The following is an 18,620-nucleotide window of genomic DNA, read 5'->3' as shown; positions in this document are numbered from 1 at the left end:
AAGCGCAGCTGAGCTGAGACCTGTACCTTTTCTTCACACTCGACGGCATCACCAGTACTAGAATACTTAACAATTCGATGTGTATCACTCAGGTACGTGAAAGAGAGATTCTCGCGCAGGATCATCAAGACGTAAAGCGGATGAAAACAAGTCAGGCACCGTGCTTTACATCCTCGAATGCTCCCAAAGAAGTCACTTGCGCAAAATAACCAAGAATACGAAGAACAGACACCATCGAAAAAAGGCCCTGTAAGAGTAACGCTCTTATTCAGACATTGTATGGAACCTCTAACCCAAGCACAAGTGACACACTAGCTTCTTATTAAACATCAAGCCAACAAGACAAATGCATGTCAATCGGCAATCTAACCCGTCGCAACGACGTTACTGATAGCAATCTCGTTAGCAGCGAGTGCGGCTCATACCAGCTGTATTAGCTTACGATCGCACCTCAATCTTCTCTATACAGTGCCGTCGCTTACCAGCCAACAATAAGATACAACTCAAGACGATTTCAACCAGCTCAGCTGTTACAAATTCTGTTGCATTCTGATCCAAGACATCCCGCTCACCAGAGCCGGGGATATAAGCAGCCTCTACTACCCTCAAACACGACACTACAGAGATAAAGCAAAAACTGCGCGTGAAAATTACTCGGTAGATAGCAATGGAGAAAAGTGCAAGACTCATGGCTTTGTGTTATGCGCTGTCGAGATCAAGGAAGCAGAGACAGCGATATAAGGAAACAATTTAACAAACAATGACAGCGTAAAGCATAAGATGTGAAAGTCTGGGATAGCAGCGCCTTGATCGCTCTTGCATTTCCGAGTCTGAACATGACACAGTCAGTAAAAAGCCCTTATGATGGCCAGCATGCGCGGAGGGTAGCGCCGTCCTTTCCAAATGTCGTCGCTCCAATCGCGTCATTTTCCTCTCACAATTCCGATGTAACGATGCGGCGATAACGTCGACTTCCTGTATGGGCTCATGTCTATACGGGAAAGCAGTGCAGCAGACGGAAACATTACCGTGGGTCATTCATAGTGTATCGACGTGGAAAGAATGATATTTACAGAAGCAACGATTATATATAAGAACGCAAAGTCGCGTTCTGATGAGACCATGCGATAGCGCGATTAATGCTAGTGCAGGCGCCATTGAGTTCAAAGGCATTCGCCTAGCTAAGGCTCAGTAGTGATGGTTGTAACCGGCGTTGCCTTACTGCAGCAAAGTCAACATGTAGTGAGATATAGGAATCGTCGACCTTGAATCTGATCAGTTCATGGTCCAAAATCAGTTTGAAATGACTACAGGTTCACGGGGTACTTGCCTCAACTGGCTCATAATTTTTCCGCATGTCGCACGCATTGTCAACCGACGAGTAGGATGATCCACCGAGATGCTGCTCCGAAATCCCGTTGTGAACTTACTTTACATGTGCTACGACTTCATTTCCAGGTTCAACGGCCCATCTAGGTATTGAGCGACTGTAACTCGAGCTAGTTTTGCAACGGGACGCCTACCTAGTGTACAATCCTTCTCCGGCGTTCTTTCCTACTTGGGATATATCGCGCGGAGCGACACGACGGTACATGTAGCGACATCCTATTCTTCCGGTGGTATTGTAAGCACCAAGTACATGTGGAGTAAACTTGCATCGTGTAGTGGCATGTCGGAAGCTGCACCAGCCTATACGGAAAGACTGACAATACTGTGGGGCGATGTGGGGCACAGTAGATACTATGCCGAGGCGCGATCTTGTGTAGTCGAGATCGTGGACGAATGCTTATCGAAATTGTATTAGGAATAAGTACAGTACTCAGCTTAGGGAGAAGACAAAGGGCGTGCGTATTTTTCAAGTACAATGCCGCTAAGTTGGGCATGGGACACGACACGACAACATGAAAAGGCTTTTGTGATGCAGCAACGGCTGAGCCGCGTCAACCCTGCAATAAAGCTTCATCGATCTCCCAACCTTCCCAAGTAGGGTTGTCGAAACCGTTGGGGCGGGAGCTACGCAAGAAGCCGTTCCAGTAGCCTTCGATATCGACAACTGGCCGGATGGTCCTAACGTTGGCATTAAAACCCTTACTGAAGCATTCCTGCATATGTCTATCCTCGAACAATTCGGGATGTGTTCGTCTCATGGTCTTCAGAGCTCTCTTTCCGACCTCATCTACCGAATCGTGATGTCGCAACTGGAAGAACTCCTGGTCATGCTCCTTCCTTAGCTCAGCCATTATATGCTCGTCGTAAAGTCCGAGTTGAAGTAGATATATATCGTACTGGCATAACGACGTGGTGCCTAGATAGCTCCCGCCAGCCTTCGCTCGTCTGTGTAGCCCGACAAGTGCAGCAATGGTGCCCATGCAGCCTGTACCGTAGTCGCTCATGGGAAACGGTGGAACAACAGGCTCATTCAATCCCATTGCTTGACCCTGGGCCCAGGCTACACCAGTCACGCAGTCTGCAATTTGCTGCCAGCCTGGTCGTGATGCCCATGCTCCAGTATGTCCGAAGCAATTTTCGGCAACATAGACGAAGCCCTTACCACGCTTCTTGGCAAGGTGGAGGAGCTGTTGGGGTCCATATCCGAGGCGATCCAGACTACCAGGCCGATAACCATCCAAAACTACATCTGCAGACTGTAGAAGTTCTTCGAAGATAGCTCGATCTTTTGGCTCCTTCAGATTCAGGTCGGTAGTGTGCTTGCCAATATTTGCATCCACTTGGAAGAAAGGTACGTCGGAAAGGTTCGGCGACGTGACTTTGATGACCTCAGCGCCGTATTCGGCCAGACCACGACCCATTGCCGGGCCCGCAATGATGCGACAAAGTTCGAGGACGCGGATACCGGCAAGGATCTGTGGCTTAGGCGCACGCGACGACTGGAAAGGAAAAGGAGTCGCAGGAGTTTCAGTTTCGAGAGTTTCTACTTTCCAAGGTGGTTGTTGAAGTAGAACCTGTCCGTGATCGGATTTCTGGAAATCCTCCCATTTCAGGCAAGTTACACCGGCTTGTCTGATCTTTGAGTTCATTTCTTCGAGCTGTTCGGCAGTGTATTGTCTGACATGATCCTCGATGACCTGGATACATTCATGATAGTCTGTCAAATCGGGCCGTGATCCTTCCAGACCAATCATGTTGAGCGCTTTGGTTGCTTCAAGAGAGCCATGAAGATGGAAGTATTCTCCTGGATTTTTTGTCTGGTAGAGGTTTGCCGACAATCTGCGGTAAAGAATAGACTGCGCTTGTAGAAGATCGGTATCTGTCTTAGTCAGTGACGACCATCGCATGCTGAAGCAGCAAGTCAAACCTTTGAGTAACTTCTTCGCTTTTGGGTTTGACTTATCGAACCCTCCTACAGTGGCTAAATATGTTGAGAACAGAAAAGCGGTTGCTCTTTCGAGATCCACAGCAATGTTCCGTGGCCTCTGAGCATGTTGTAGATCAGCTATAGCAGATGCAACTCCTGCTTCAACCGCCTTAAGAGCTGAGATGGCTTCCGTTTGCTTCAGTGGACTGGGAAAGTAGGGGGTTCCTGTATTGGCAGTCAAAAACTTGACGTTGGTAATGTGAGGCAACGACTCTTCGGGCAGGTTTTGCCTCGCCTTGGTGATTAACTGTTCTAATGCTGATGTGGTGCCCGCCAATAGGGTGTTGGCTTGTGTGACGCATTGATGCTGATGACTATCGGTTCCCAAATATGGAGCCATTTTGAGTGATGTAAAGATTAGACCAGATGGGATGAAATGGCAGCGAAGGGGTTTTCAGGTAAAAGACTGGTTACCCTTTCAAGAACGGGCCGAGGGAATTGCTGCTTGGTGACGGCTTCGCTGTTGAAAAGTTGATTAGCGGCATGTCGAGCATGGTGACGGCTTGCGATCGTGGCAATTGCAATCAGCGTCGGCTAGCAGGTGTCCTGCACGTCAACGGGTTGAGTCTAAAGGGCGGGCGCTGGGGTGTGAACGTGCCGCCGATTTCGTGATGATCGGCAGACATCAAGCGCTACTCGATTTTCGGAACAGTGGCAGCCCAAGCTTCGCGGCCTCGCGACAACCGCGAAGCAGTTACCACCCATTTTCATCAGCGAGACCACCTCAATCATACTGTAACCGTCATCCGCTCATCAATCTAACCAGCGAAGGTTGCACAGGGCTCTTTTCCGGGTGGTTTTTCCGTAGTGTTATGGGACTTCCGTGACTCGCTCTCTTCATTACCGCGAGTGCATCTTCCGACCAGCTCATCCATCCGTCGCGTCGGCAATGTACTCCCAGGCATTGACCATCCGAATTCGCACGTGATAGCGATTGCAACCTAGATACTGTCGCAGGCTTTATACAGTAATGACGCGACCTAAGGTCCCACCAGGTACGTCTGCGCTCGTACTGGCGAAACACACGGCTAATATGACGCGTCCTAGACCAACGACAGCGTACAGCACAGGCGTGCGAAAGTTGCAAGAGAAGAAAACAAAAGGCAAGTCAAGCTCTCAGACTCGTCAACTGCTGCATCGTGAGCCTATGTGCACTCGGTTACGAAAGCCCTTGGCACAAATCCCTGTCAGCGTTCACGACCTGCAACTCTCTGTTCTTGCATGATGCTGCGCTAGCATATTGAGGTTGTCTTGCACACCGATCAAGCTTCGCTGCCTGCTTAGAGCATTGCGGGAGGCTTTTGGTTAGCTCCGCAACCCCATAATTTTGTTCAAGAGCGTAACGAACTCTGTAGTCACGCATCGCTTTGTAATCGCAGATATCATCTGTAGATCAGATCAAATCGGCTCCTTCGCAAGATGACTCAAGGACACGTGCAATCACGTGCTTTGCCTGGTAGACCAAGACTGACAAAAGAAAGTGCAACGGCTTATGCCCATGCAACACGTGTGATAAGCGCAAATTCACATGTATATATGCGGATCGGGATCCTAATTCCCCGAATGAGGACGGACCACCCACAAAAAGACGCACAATTGAGAACAGCAACGAGAATGACAATCCGTCGTAAGTACTTTACGTTCTACTACGCTATTGCGTGTATAGAATTGTATAACATTGATACTCCTTTTTGAATCACTACGTCCCTGATCAACACTGCCTACTCAGTCTCAAATACAATCACTAACTGTCTCCATAGCCTGAATGAAAACTCTGGTACGGGCACATCCAACAATGAGCATACGCAGGCAAACCCGCTGTTGTCGCATAACCGAACGTCTTCCGGTACTCGTCCAAATCACTTGGCACGCACACTCAGTGTAAAGCAAGAGACACCATTCAAGTCGCCAGGCCCCAGACCGAGCGTTGAGCACACAGGTGTTCCAATTGATCGCCTGTCTAGCAACCTTGAGAATGCACGCGAAAGACCTAATTCCACGAATGTTACTACACCTCACGATGGTGCGGATGATGTGGCGGAGTTCCCAAGTCAGAGCCGTATGCTACAAGATCCAACCGGTCGAGTGATATATATAGGCGATGCAGCCACCTTGTCTTTTCTCCAGCTCCTCCGGATGATGGTCGAAACGGTAGCCGGCCCATCACCGTTCACAACTGACCCTCGACGACACAAGATAGTCGAAGGCCAATACTCGCTCCCACTGGGTTATCGACACACAAGTCTCCTCCCAGACGAGCAAACGGCTCGCCTGCTCGTAGATGCCTTTTTTGTCAATACTCATGGCTTGTTACAGGTATTCCATCGTGACTACTTTCTCGAGAAATTAGACCATTGCTTTTCCGATCCACTATCTGTGGACGCCTCCTGGTTATGCCTACTCAATCTAGTCTTCGCTATTGGACTGACAATGGCTACACCACTTTCAGGAAGTCCTGACGCGCTGATTATCGACAAGCTTCGAAGCGAGCACCTCGATAGAGCCGAAGCGTTCTACCTCAATGCTAAGAACATGAATGATCCAATGACTGGGCTGGAAGACCAGGACTTTTGGTCTGTCCAAGCGCTGCTCCTCATGTCCTATTACATGTTGGCCAAGACCAAACGAAACACTGCTTTTGCATTGCTTGGCATGGCAGTACGATCTGCGCTTGCGCTCGGTCTGCACAGAGAAGAGACTATGGTCATCTTCAGTCCCGAAGAGCAAACTCAGCGGAAAGATCTTTGGCGGTCGATCTTTGTCATGGATCGATTGCTGTCCTGCTCTCTGGGTCGCCCAACCGCTATATCGGAGGATGACTGCTCAGGAGACACCCTGCGGCCGCCAGACTGTGTTCGCGACCAGAACTGGAGCTTCAGTGCAAAGACTGTTTACGATTTCAACGAGACTGGTCCTCAAGCTTTAGAGGCCACCGTCCGGAGCTGTAGAGTGATTGGCGTCATCTTACGGAAGGTTTACCAGCAACGCAAGATTAGCACACGCCTTGCACAGGAGATATCAGACATATGCAAGACTTGGCCGCGACTGCTGACACCTATCTTGCAATGGCGACAAGCGGCGACTGCTTCGCCCAGTCAAGGCGTGGCTATCTTGCATACCAACTTATTTTACTGTCATTCCATCATCCTCTTGACCCGACCCTTCTTACTATATATACTCAACAAGGAGACTCAAAGACACGTCGAACAGTCTAGTTCAAGAGGACCAAGACCCTTTCATCGTATGGAGAGGTTCAGCGAAGCGTGTGTCATTGCCTCCGTACACACCATTTTGCTAGTACAAAACGCTTACGAAGCTGGTTACCTATCCCGGCGCAACCCAGCTGTCATCTATTTCCTTTTCGCAGCCACACTCGTGATCCTCGCGAGCGATTTTGCCGGTCTTTACCAAATCGAATTGACGGACAATTGCGTGGTTAATGCTATAAACGTCATGAACTACTGTGCTGAGAGCGATCAACAGGCCAGCCGTCTTGTTTATATCCTCAGTACCTTTCGAGACGTCGTCGCCCAACAGCGACTACGTAGGCGACAGGATCAGACAAGCAATTCGACGTTGCCCAGCATTGCATCACAACTCTACGGGGTGCAGATGCCGCAGCAACAACGGAACGCCGCCCCCCAGATGACGGACATGGTGCATACGACGAACCCAGTGGAGGCGACACCACGGCTCCATCAAATCCCAGTGCACATCTACCCTGGGATGCAAACAGCCCCGCTCAACGAACCGATACTCACGTACCAAGTATCTGAGCAACATCATCATCTCGACCAAGATCAACATCAAACCAACGTCCAGCATACACCCGCTGCCGCAGGAGAAGATTTTAGGGTTCATCTATCACCAATCCAGGAACCACCACCAATGGATATGGCCACACCTCCTTTCACATCTACTTCGAAGCCACCTTCGCTATCAGCAATGCTTGATCTCTCTGCTCTGGAAGCAACACGCGTCCCAAGTTTGAATTCCGAAGAGAGTGGGCAGGATGAGCAGATTGACTTCGATGCGCTGTGGGCTTGGCCTAGTAATACGCCTGCAATGGGAAGTCCAAGGGCTATGGAGGCAAGTGGAGTGAGTGAGCGCGTACAGGGTATTAGTGATAGTGCTGTACCCATGTTTGGAGTTAGTAGAGAGGGAACCGATGGCATTTAGAAGATCAATACGTACGATGTATATTTGTGCTGGTTCAGCGTGTGGCATACACTGGCATATGCGTGTAGCTGCTTTTATATTCTGCGTATCCTAATCTCGATTTCCTGGTGTAGAGCGAAATCATAATGACATGATTGTCTGCGTTGATGAACATTTTCCGCCGAGCCCCAAGCTTCTCTTACCATCGCCCAGTCTTTCAGTGTCGTACCCTGATTAGGCTGTTGACGACTACCACGTTTTCTGCTGCCCCGATGCGCTGATTCTGCGTTATCCTGAGACAATCTTGTAAGACTGTTCAATGGACGAGTCGCTCGGAAGACTCGTAACACAGATCCTATATATCGTTTCTTACAAAGCCTCCAAAATGCGTACATCGCTCATCGACTCAAAGGGTATCGTTTCTCCTCCCACACCATTGTGCAACGCCCACTGCAACGTCTTCTCCACTGCGCGTCTACCTGTATGCTCGAGCGGTAGCCTATAAGGTGTTAGCATGTGTATTCTCATCAACAGACTGATTAGGTTCCGCGTACCAATGACCCGCTTCCTTGATGATTACCACCTGGCTTCCCTTGACCAGATAGTCTCGAGCGTTGTCAAGTGAGAGCCGTTGGTCAAATGCCGGTTCATGAAGTCCCATCATCAACGTCGAAGGGGCCTTTAGCGCACCCTCGGGTGCCATGTTGGAAAGGATGCCTGACGGGGATAGAGATTGTGAAGAGGTAGCTTCGGATGAGATGTTGTACAAAGCGGCAGTAATCTCGAGCGACTTCTCCCACTTTCCAAAGACAAGGTTTTCCCGATAGATGCGAATCTTCTCGGACATGCCACGGTCGCCTACTCTCCTCTTGACGGAATCGCCATACCTTTCGTTGTTACTGTTCGTCTTCTCCAACTGAGCGCTTCCAGGGCCAGTCGAAATCGCCATGGCCTCGGCAGCTTCTATAGGATTTAAGACAGCAGGGGTCTTGCTCTTTCCCGGCGTGCCCTTACTGAAGCTGTGGAGAATGCGCAAGAACCAGTAATTGCCGAAAGTTGCGAAGGTATTGTTTAGAGGCCACGGTAGATGGAACACGAAGATGTAGAAAGAACGTCGGAATTGCCCAGCCACAGGGCCTAGCGTATGTAGGCCGTTTTTGAACAGACGAAAGTTGAATGGCGAGCGTATCCATGTCCTCAGCATCTGCTTGGCCAAGAGTATCCTGTTCCTCCCATTTGAACGTTGTAGACCAGGGATAATACCGCCTGTAATAATCCAGTGGTCTGCTAGCACATGTGCCTCGGACGCCAGTCGCGCACCGATGACGGCACCCCAGTCGTGTGTGACTACAACTGCCTTTTTGCCTTGCTGCAGAAATTGTTCTCTGATGCCGACAATGAACTCGCTCAGCGCTTCGAGTACTTCGTTCGGGCCGTATGCGGGCAGACTATCGGAGCCGCCGTAGCCAGGAAGATCGACGGCTATCAGGATGGTGTCCTTCTGTAGAGACGCGGATTGGAGGAGGTGTCGCCAGATGAGGAAGGAGTCTGGGAAGCCTGGCCTTGGTTAGTTGTATTGTTCCTGAAGTTAGGGCCTTTGACGACTCTGCCTAGGAACTACATACCATGTATGAAGATAGCAACGTTCTTTGCCGTTGATGATTCAGCGCCTTGGTTAATGACATAGTGCAGACTCGTGCCAGTGCTGGTCTTGAAGAAAGAATGCTTGAAGCCTGGCAGAGGCTCTCGATCGAGACTCCAAAACCTCTCTTGCGCAGCAGCCAACTCCCGCTTCTCTTCTTGGGTATCCTTTGCCCAAAGAGCACCGTTCTTGACGACCGCCATTGTCCATGCTCCAGCAAGGCTGACAAGTCCAAATGTGAGCTTGAAGCTGCTCCAAGCCAGATGTCCAAGTTTGTCTGCCATTTTGGCGGGTCGCCAGTGTACCGTACAAAGGTACGCCTACAATCGTGTGTATTCAAGTTATGCACCAGCCGAGATTGTTCGTGCTCATGCGTTGGTCGTAGTGACGCGGTACCGACCCGTTACATATAGCGCGGAGTAGAGTCGACAATTTGCGATCAAAAATCAAGGTTGTGGTATCCACCCCCACCTGTTGGGTGGAACAAACATGGCGATGAGCTGCAGGGGCAGATCGCGATGGCAAAGCAGATGACCCTCGAATTCACGCCGCAGCGATGATCAAGGGTCCTGCGCGTCCATGGAGGCTGCAGTGATGATCGTTGAGATATGACGTTATTGGCCAGAGCTTCTCTCTCTGCCGTGAGCTGCAAGTCTGATCGGTCGGGTAGCTTTATCCCCCACTTAGGGCATAGGGCACTTTCGCGTCAGGGATGATTCACGTGCTCTACGGGACCATTGATATACTGGTGACTTGCTGCTCTACAGAGCTGGGATATCGTGGATATTGCGGTCGGGCTGCTGGATTGTACGCGCAATGGTAGTGCGTACGCGGTGTGCCCAGTAAGCATTAGAGCCTGTATCTCTGCACGAACAAACATGGTCATATATTTACCTTGTATGAGGATGTCACCATAGATCAGCCAAGGACTCTATGCTCCTAATGCCCACCAAGACTAAATCGCTGTAGATGAAGCTGATGGCTGCGCCTCTACTAATTTGACACAAAAAATGTCGGGTATCATAACAACTTGGTAGCACATCTCCTGACGGCTCCAATCTATACAAGCATTAGGACACTCTCTGAGCTTCATCTCCTCTTCCCTTTGACTCTCTCCATAACCCTCAGCTCAGCACTCCTCTGTAACCTCAGATCTTCCAACTCCCTCTCAATACCTCTGTTCTTCTCTACAAGCTCCTTCCTCTTTTCCATCCTCTGCTTGGCTTCTTCCAGCTTGTGCCGGACAACATCCTCGACTACCCTCTCCAACTGCCCCGCGTCCTCGATGCCATGCTCTCTGATGAATCTATCTGCGAACTCCTCGATAGTGTGGGGCGATGGACCTGGGCCGCCTGTATGATATCCATTCTTGTGGGTGACGTACAGGCCCGGTATGGCGGAAGTATGTGTACGGAGGTTGGAGGAGAGTGGTATAGGTAGCTGTGACGCGGGGATTGTAGGGGTATCGTCCGAGGGCTTTCTCGGGGATGGTTGAGACGGAAGGTTGAGTAATATATCCATGAGACCATTCTCAAAGGCCTCGTCATATGGGACTGTCGATGGTGAGAAGTCGACCATTGGGGATGTGAGTTCGGGCTCGTCGCGTGGTGTGAGGGGCGCGTTGCCCATGATCGTGTCTTGGTTGCTCATGGTGGCTGTGTCCCGGTTGCAGATAGTTATGCGACGCGTAATTCTAGGAGGGGAGGTGTTGCGCTCCGAGGCTTGTCGGGTTGATGATATGCGTCCCTCAGGCTGTCGCGATGGTGGAGTTGATGCATCGTCATGACTAAGCCGGAATCCCCCCAGCACCTCCGCGGTCGCGACGTTCCCAACTTTTGCCTGTCCAACCCAAACGACCCGATTCGCGCATCTTGGACGACTACCCGAATTCCGTACATATCGCAGTCATGGCCGACAAACTACGCGCACAGCAACAACTTGAAGCCCTCCAAGCTCGCTACATCGGTATCGGGAGCGCAGACACTACCAAGCACGAATGGACATCGAACATTGCGCGCGACTCGCTGTCGAGCTATGTCGGCCATCCGCCTCTTCTACAGTACATGAGCATCGGCCTGGGACAGCCGCGCGAAAAGACTAGACTGCAGTTGCTTGAACGCATGGTCAGGCCAGTTGGGCCGCCGCCTGAGGTGAGTAACAAACATGTGGAGTCTCTTAAGCAGCAAGCTGACAGCAAGTAGCAACAAGACTGAAGAGGATACTTCGGATCCAAACAATAGGGTTGATTACAACGACATGCAGAAGCGAGAATCCAAAGTAACAGTCGCTCTCCATCCAGATGGCACAGACATGCGCGAGGCCGGCTCGTGGGCAGCGAGGAACAGATGGGTACATGCTGCTTGTCTATGGCTGTCAAAGCCAATACTATGAACTTGTTCAGTAGCGTAGCGCACGCTGAGTGCCGGTGGTGAGGTGTAGACACACCTCTGCCTCTATGAAGATAGCCCAGTCACCACCGCAACCGGCGTCCAAAAGTCTTTTCCAACTCATGCTCTGCCTTTTGTGACACCTCAATCGCTATCACTAGCGCTTCCTGTGGGGCCATCATCGTCGTCTTCTACCACGTCGCCGCTCATTAGCATCGAAACTTCTCCCTTCTGTAGCATGCTCCTCAGTTCTGCGTTCCTTGGATCCGCCAGCTCAATGGGCTTGAGCTTCGCCTTGTTCCTTATTCTTGGATCGCATCCCGCATCTAGCAGCATCGCGACGATGGAGTGGCCATGGGGCCAGACTGACTTTTCGAGCGAGTTGACGTAGCGCACGGCTTTGTGAAGGGGGGTATCTTGCTCCATGCGGTCGATTTCGTCAATCTCGAGACCCTCTTGATCGAGGAGCATGTCGATAACCTCGACTAGGATAGAGTCAGTCGATTCATGTCCTAACATGTACCATGCGACGTACAGCTTCCGTATGTTGCAGCAACGTGAAGACAGCCGTTGCCCACGCCGTCGCGTGTGTTGTTCAATATGTCTGCCACATGGTCCTCGGGCTTCTTTCCTGACTTTGAGGCAGCAGCAGCAAGGTCTTTTAGTGTTTCCTCGAGTAGCTCGGTGTTGTTGCGTCGGCACGCTTCGAGCACAAGTTCGCGGGGAGAGGCACCCTAGATGTCCATTAGCACTGCGAGGCGCATGGTATGCAGGTGCATGTACCTCTTCGTCCGCCATGGTGTGTGGTGTTGAGGTTATGGAGAGTGACTGAACAGGGAAGAACGGTCCAGTCAGGTACGCGTGAATGTTTCGAGATGTTGTTTGGCGGGGTACTCGGAAGTGCTAACGGAAAGCGAACAACTCAAGGCGGTGTGAACAGGTGAAGTATCCCTCTCATACGGCGATAAGAAAGCAGGCGATGTCTCCCAGGCCAGCGTGCATAAGCCCCCAATCTGAGACAGTCCGTTCCCAAGTGCGCGTCCCCAGTGGCTTTTCGCTGGGCCATAATCGCCCCGCACTTTGCCTATCCCGGCCCTAGCGGTTCAGGGTCCGCTGTAACTTTTGAACTTGTTCGCCATCATCTCTGACGCGTCCAGCTCTGCGCTCTCTCCGTCGTCGCCAACCATGTTACTCTGTAAGTTGTGCGCCGCCACCTCATCTGCGAATCAATCGCACCCAGCACTAACCAGCCATAGTCTGCCCAACATGCAGCAACATGCTTCGCGTGTCCAAAGTACCCCCCGGTGACCCTACAACCGAAGACTCTGTCGGCCAAAACCGTTTTGAATGTCTTACCTGTCCTTACCACTTTGTAATCAACAAACGTTACTACGAGCGCAAGTACTTGAAGAAGAAGGAAGTCGAAGACATTTTGGGTGGAAAGGGCGCCTGGGACAACGTAGACAAGACAGAAGGTACGTCGCACGATATCCGGGCTTTTCAGAGTCACATGACGCCCAGTCCAGCTGGGCACCATCACGCTCGATGCATATGACTGACAATCCAACAGTCCAATGTCCCAACGAGAAGTGCCGGAACCACGAGGCGTACTGGTACCAGCTACAGATTCGTAGCGCTGACGAGCCAATGACCGCCTTCTACAAGGTACTCTATGCATCCGACATCTCGGAAAGCTTCGCTAACATCTACCAGTGCACCCAATGCGCGAAAGAGTGGCGAGAATGATTTACGAATCGCGTCAGATATCAGGAGTTTGGAAGCGGAGTTCTTGCTTTAATATACCCCGGTTGCATTTGGTGAATAGATATGAATCCCAGTCTGACTTGCAAGCGCCACTCGCGCTTTGAGAAATCTGGCAAGGGTAATTGATTTCCTACATATTGGCTTTTGCTCATACTAACCGTTATGAAATATATGCTTCTTAGTTGGGCTAGCCCTTGTCAGCTCTCCTCTTGTCCGACAGCTACTCACTTTCCTTACTCAGAATACCCAATACCTCTGCCACAAGTGGCCACAATGCAGCATCCCAGATCCGATAGCCTTCCTCGTTTAGATGCACATGATCCACAAGCATGTCTTTGCTGATCACATGTCTCGAATCAATCCACTTCACTCTGTCTCCTTGACACTTGCCACCCTGTGAGTCGTCTTCCTTTTCCATATCTTTTTGCAAAATCTCGTTCATCTCTTCGACGACTTCCTTGAGCATCCTATTACTCTCATCGACGAAACCATCAGCTATATCCTTCCTATACGTCATATCGCAAGCCAGTACCATACTCTCCGGAGCAATCCTTAAGCAAGTCTCTACCAATACCCTCCAACTCTCCACGTCCTGTTTGCGAAAAGGGCGCTTTGCGTGTAGATTGTTGGTTCCAGAAGTGAGGATCCAGACTCTGATGTTGCATCTCTCTTTCTTCGCGTTCCGGAGCATGTCGTAAAGACCTTCATTGAGTCGGTATGCGACGTTTTCGTTCTTGTCGCCGCCAACACCGGCGTTCCATGCGACTCCCATGTTCCCTAGCTTGCCGATGTTTGTATTGGCACCAGTGGTTTTGAAGCGCTCAAGCATTGAGTTGCCGAGGTAGATGACGTTAATAGGGGATGTGTTCGAAAGATTTGGTGAGAGCGCATCTGGTGAAAGTGGAGACGCGTCTTCGTCCGGTAAAGGTAGATGAGGATCGAGCTGAAGACGTCTATTAAGTTCTGGCACGTGTACCTGCTGGTGCGTCTTAAGTGCGCGATCCTTAAACTCGGCTAAGGCTTGAAGCCTACTAAGAAATTCGTCGTTGTATAGACGGAGGTCGTTTGTTTCCTGATCTGCAACTTTACTGAATGCTGCAGCGCTATGCCCAGTAGTTGTATTCATCGTGATGCGTCTTTGGACTTGCTATGGAATTGATGCGAGTTAGAATACTGGTTTGCGTAAATGATTGTGAGAAAAAAATTGTAGCGAGGAGAGCTGCCATGGCCAAAATGCGGTAGCGAGAAAGGGCGACGCTGTGGAAAGGGCTGAGGACTCGATGGGAAGTAAGACATTGCAAGCCAAACGAGACAACATTCATTTTTTGTGCCTAAGCAAGTCATCATAAGCTTTATCCACCTTCCATCGTCTATTTATTGCTGTTTCGGAGATACATTCTGTCCAAATTCTCTTTCATTACTATGTAGAACCGTACCAACCTCCTTCTTTCTACCCCTCCTTCATAGCAGAGTAGCATCTCCTCATGAACTGCTACAACTCTATTTCGAAACCAAAAAGTCTGCCCAATAATGACGCCTTTGCGAGAGATCTTTATGCCGAATAGACACAGATCAACTATCATATGGGTCCAATAACCCAGATGAGGTCGAAGTGAGGACCTCGAGCACCCAATAATGTACGTCTGGAAGGTACGGCCCACTAAGCAAATGAGAGTGAACGGGCTGCGAGCAACCATGACCCCAGCGACACTGCCGAAGTTACCAGATCAGTCCAGGACTATATTCATATCACACCAACAACAGCAATCTCAGTCATGCATTTACAGTGCTCCTCACAATGGATGCGCTCATGCCCGACTTCCACGTGTATCGGTTTGGCCCACAATGGTAGGCACGAGCTAATGAGGATAGTTGTACGGTTCCGTGATCATCCAATCGCAGAAGAGTTTCGGAAATCCATCATCGAAACGACAGATTTCTGTATTTATCTCGCGCTTTGTTTGGTGATGTGCAACTGCCCTGGGCGGATACCAAACCAAAATTGGGGTCGGACGAATAGAATGTGGACAAGCCACCTTAGCTGGTACCGAACAGTGGAAACGCGACCAGTCCAACTTGAGTGTGTTTTCGCGGTAGTAGATTCGAATAGCGACATTACAGACGTCTTTGCTAGCGAGCGCGAGGCTCAACAAATAAAGTTTGTAGATGGAATCATAGTTGGACTTGACGATTTCCTCAGACAACAGACAGAAGGTCTTGGGTTCGAGCCTTTGCAGAGAATCATTGAAGCAAGGTAACATGACGTCTGTGTCTTTGTGGTTTCGGAGGGAAGGAGACATCGGAAGGCTACGCCGCTAGTGGCCCCAGAATCCGGCGAAGACGCTCAGTCCGAGTCTCCTTCATGATCGATGGTGAGCTCTATCAGACCATCAAGCGCATGTGTCTTAGGTTGAATGAACCAACGAGTAGCAGCCATACTGAGCGTGCCCGCCGTCATAATTAGTGTGGCAACATGCGGTTTCGATAGCTCTTCCAAAACAGCATGATCGTCTTTTGGAAAATCCGTTGGCTTTGCAGACCGGGAAAAGAACACGCGAGATGAACGGAAGGGCACGTATGTACTGAGTCGGAAAAATCGTGGGTGATGAGTTTCCGCCTTCGAGACCGCGGTATCCGACCGTGGCCTTTGTGCCTTCTTTGTATCCGCGTCGTAAGTCTGAACAACATCGCGGGCTTTCTTCGGAATCGCTAGCGCTTTGCGTGCTTGAGCTTGGTTCTTTCTCTGCCCGACAGGCAAAGTTGGGGCAGCGTTGTCGGCAATAAACGGACTAACAGACGCTACATCAAGATCCATGACGCAAGGTTGCCAGCTCTCATTGAACTCCACTGGCTCAAACGATGCGCCTTTGTTACGCATGAAACTCTGCTCAATGATGCTACTATCTCGCAGTAGCGCAGGTTGTGAAGCGCCATGAAAGTTGTGTAAATGCTGGAGGAAGGCCTCCTCTGACGTATAGAATTCTTGATTGCATGAACGATAGCGATGGTAGTTCTGTGCATGCTCGACATGAAACGTGCGATAGCCGGAACCGCAAAGATAGCAATGGTGAGCCTTCGCCGAAGGATAGTCCGGGCAAAGCGGTGGTCCTGCATTGTCAGCAGCAACGTCGTCAAAGCTTCGTAGGAAACGGCAGCTCCACACACGGCAATGGGAGTGCTCGTTCATCTCCTTGACATCCGTAAACACTTTCTGGCAGTATCGGCAACGGAACGACTCGTAGGGTGTCGTCGAGTATAGATTCTCCAGATGGTTCTCCTTGCGCTCCCCCCACCACACAGCACGGTCAAGCTCACGCGTGATGAGGTGCTCGGCGATATGCTCACACCGCTCAGACCAGTCTCTGGATCTTTTCCCACAAAAGCCACAATGAAGCATCGGGTCGTCCTTCTTCATTGGAGCACCGAAGCGACGCCACTTCATGGCGAGATCTTTGCAGCCGAAGTAATGGCCCTGAGCGGCTAACAATCGGGCCTGGCATCCGACACGTACCGATGGGTGTTTGGTGTTAGCGAAGTGAACATGATGCATGTGTTGGATGAAGTGGTCGCGGCGATAGAAAGTCCGTTGAGATTCGGGCTTGCTCCTACATTGCTGATATTTGTGGCCAGCCATGTGGGTGTCATCAGGATGGGTCTGACCGCAGAATGGACAGGCTTCGAGTATCTCAGATGACTTTGTGTCACAACAGATCCAGGTAGTCCGAAGCGCATGAACAGAGTCTTCGTGCCGAATCCATTCATACTTCGTCTTGAACGCTCGCGGGCAGAAGGTGCAGAAGAAAGAAAGATCCTTTTGGGGTTCACCTGCACTACTACAGAGGTGAAGATACGAAGTCAGTGCATGTCTCATATGCGTCTTTTGCAGTCACAACTTACTTGACACCATTAATAGCTTGGCGAGGTGACTCTTTCCAAGCCATCCGACGTCTACCCCGCCTTCGATCACGACCAAAAGACGAAGTTTTGCCGCGACTACCGTTAGACGAAACCGTATAAGTCGTCAGTGCAGTGCCTTCGGAAGAGGCAACAGATGTGATGACAGAGCCTCTACGGCCTTGCCTCGAGTCAGACCACCCGTCGTTCGGGTTACTCTCGCCAAGAGAATTACCATCGATGGCGGCCTGTACTAGGGACAACTCTACTGCTTCTTCTTGGTATGACTGTGCAAGATATACTGCCAGAGGTGGTTGCGGCAGTTGATTAGCGCCATTCGCCTGCTTTTCGAGACTCTCTAGGCTATCTCTTGAGAGTTTGGTTTTTAGTACGCGGCAATTGCGATCTGACAACTCTAGTGTAGAGACTTGAGAGTCTTAGGTATGTAAGTCAAAGGATAGCCAATCGGGTTTGAAGCTACTTGCCTACACATTTCTGTCGAGCTCGGGTGTTATTGAACCAGTTGCGAACCTTCTTCACGTCGAGATTGGCTTGATGTGCAATAATATCTAATTCCCAGGTACCTAAGAGATACGTGTACGAAGTCAGTGTATATATCACAGGCGATTCGTTCGCAGACATCTCTTACATGGGTATGGATTCACTGCAAATTCATCTTCCAGAATTTGCCTCGCTTCGAGCGGAATGCGACTTTGGGGTCCTTTACGTTTGGCTGATGCAGGTTTCCAAGTGCCGCTGAAGGCTTCCTGCTGGGCTGCGACCGAGCTGATTGGTGCCTGGCTCAGAGGGAAGGAGGTGTTGGCCAGTATCGTTGACCGATCGATCTGTGATGCAGATTGCTCAAGCCGATAGTCCAGGGTGTCAGCTGGGCTCCCTCTATTGTTGCCATGAACGTTTTTGCATCGCATTAACCCAAGAGATGGTGAATATGATGATGGAATATTGAAATTTGCCTCATCATGTGTCGCCATATGCCGGGGTTTATCTGTTTGCCAACTTTGGTCCGTTGTCCGAGCTAAACCTCTCTCAACCATGCGTGACACCAAACTCTCTGGTTCATGAGACGATGGCCATTGCTGGCTCACATCGCCAGTGGAGAAACATCGACTAACATCGTACATGGGCATGTCGTTTAATTGAAAATCGGCCGTGGGACTATGGTGGGCTGCTGGCTCGACAGCCCAGTCGATATTTGTGACATCATCTAGTTGAATCAACGGCACGCTTTGCTGCTTTGGAACATGGTTGCTTCCAGGATCTGCGTTCTGATCAAGGGCTGCGAAGTCGAAGAATTCGTCCATGTTGTCAAGGGCGCCGGCGTCCATGGTGACGCGCCTAGCGCGACCTGAATGGGCTCTAGGATCGGCTTATCCTGGGG

The 18,620-nt window shown here is 50.5% G+C and overlaps 9 protein-coding genes across 9 annotated transcripts; 3 read left to right on the top strand and 6 right to left on the bottom strand.

Moving 5' to 3' along the window:
* Nucleotides 1-1,940: 1,940 nt before the first annotated feature.
* Nucleotides 1,941-3,716, bottom strand: GT037_003740 (uncharacterized protein; the record flags this gene model as incomplete). The annotated part of the gene is made up of 2 exons (XM_038928787.1): nt 1,941-3,268; nt 3,317-3,716. The coding sequence occupies 2 exons, from the start codon at nt 3,714-3,716 to the stop codon at nt 1,941-1,943; spliced, it is 1,728 nt and encodes a 575-aa protein (XP_038788494.1).
* Nucleotides 3,717-4,346: 630 nt separating this feature from the next.
* GT037_003739 (fungal specific transcription factor domain-containing protein) lies at nt 4,347-7,474 on the top strand (the record flags this gene model as incomplete). Its single annotated transcript, XM_038928786.1, has 5 exons — nt 4,347-4,371; nt 4,424-4,515; nt 4,858-5,003; nt 5,137-5,435; nt 5,826-7,474. Coding segments are annotated over 5 exons (2,211 nt in total), but the record flags the coding sequence as incomplete, so codon positions are not given.
* Nucleotides 7,475-7,903: 429 nt separating this feature from the next.
* Nucleotides 7,904-9,460, bottom strand: GT037_003738 (catalytic hydrolase; the record flags this gene model as incomplete). Its single annotated transcript, XM_038928785.1, has 3 exons — nt 7,904-8,033; nt 8,089-9,091; nt 9,160-9,460. 3 exons carry the CDS (start codon nt 9,458-9,460, stop codon nt 7,904-7,906), a joined length of 1,434 nt encoding a protein of 477 aa, XP_038788492.1.
* Nucleotides 9,461-10,265: 805 nt separating this feature from the next.
* Nucleotides 10,266-10,826, bottom strand: GT037_003737 (uncharacterized protein; the record flags this gene model as incomplete). Its single annotated transcript, XM_038928784.1, has 1 exon — nt 10,266-10,826. The coding sequence occupies one exon, from the start codon at nt 10,824-10,826 to the stop codon at nt 10,266-10,268; it is 561 nt and encodes a 186-aa protein (XP_038788491.1).
* A 257-nt stretch (nt 10,827-11,083) lies between these two features.
* GT037_003736 (splicing factor 3b) lies at nt 11,084-11,377 on the top strand (the record flags this gene model as incomplete). Its single annotated transcript, XM_038928783.1, has 2 exons — nt 11,084-11,326; nt 11,375-11,377. 2 exons carry the CDS (start codon nt 11,084-11,086, stop codon nt 11,375-11,377), a joined length of 246 nt encoding a protein of 81 aa, XP_038788490.1.
* Nucleotides 11,378-11,707: 330 nt separating this feature from the next.
* Nucleotides 11,708-12,361, bottom strand: GT037_003735 (ankyrin repeat domain containing protein; the record flags this gene model as incomplete). Its single annotated transcript, XM_038928782.1, has 3 exons — nt 11,708-12,048; nt 12,099-12,297; nt 12,347-12,361. The coding sequence occupies 3 exons, from the start codon at nt 12,359-12,361 to the stop codon at nt 11,708-11,710; spliced, it is 555 nt and encodes a 184-aa protein (XP_038788489.1).
* A 387-nt stretch (nt 12,362-12,748) lies between these two features.
* Nucleotides 12,749-13,309, top strand: GT037_003734 (uncharacterized protein; the record flags this gene model as incomplete). Its single annotated transcript, XM_038928781.1, has 4 exons — nt 12,749-12,758; nt 12,820-13,038; nt 13,134-13,228; nt 13,277-13,309. The coding sequence occupies 4 exons, from the start codon at nt 12,749-12,751 to the stop codon at nt 13,307-13,309; spliced, it is 357 nt and encodes a 118-aa protein (XP_038788488.1).
* A 238-nt stretch (nt 13,310-13,547) lies between these two features.
* Nucleotides 13,548-14,453, bottom strand: GT037_003733 (uncharacterized protein; the record flags this gene model as incomplete). Its single annotated transcript, XM_038928780.1, has 1 exon — nt 13,548-14,453. The coding sequence occupies one exon, from the start codon at nt 14,451-14,453 to the stop codon at nt 13,548-13,550; it is 906 nt and encodes a 301-aa protein (XP_038788487.1).
* Nucleotides 14,454-15,671: 1,218 nt separating this feature from the next.
* On the bottom strand, nt 15,672-18,567 carry GT037_003732 (uncharacterized protein; the record flags this gene model as incomplete). Its single annotated transcript, XM_038928779.1, has 4 exons — nt 15,672-17,160; nt 17,225-17,508; nt 17,711-17,805; nt 17,871-18,567. 4 exons carry the CDS (start codon nt 18,565-18,567, stop codon nt 15,672-15,674), a joined length of 2,565 nt encoding a protein of 854 aa, XP_038788486.1.
* Nucleotides 18,568-18,620: the final 53 nt, after the last annotated feature.

The sequence above is a fragment of the Alternaria burnsii genome, assembly GCF_013036055.1.
Source record: "Alternaria burnsii strain CBS107.38 chromosome Unknown 730, whole genome shotgun sequence".
Lineage (NCBI taxonomy): Eukaryota > Fungi > Ascomycota > Dothideomycetes > Pleosporales > Pleosporaceae > Alternaria > Alternaria burnsii.
Note: the sequence above shows the minus strand (reverse complement) of the source record. Positions and strands in the feature narration are given on the sequence as shown.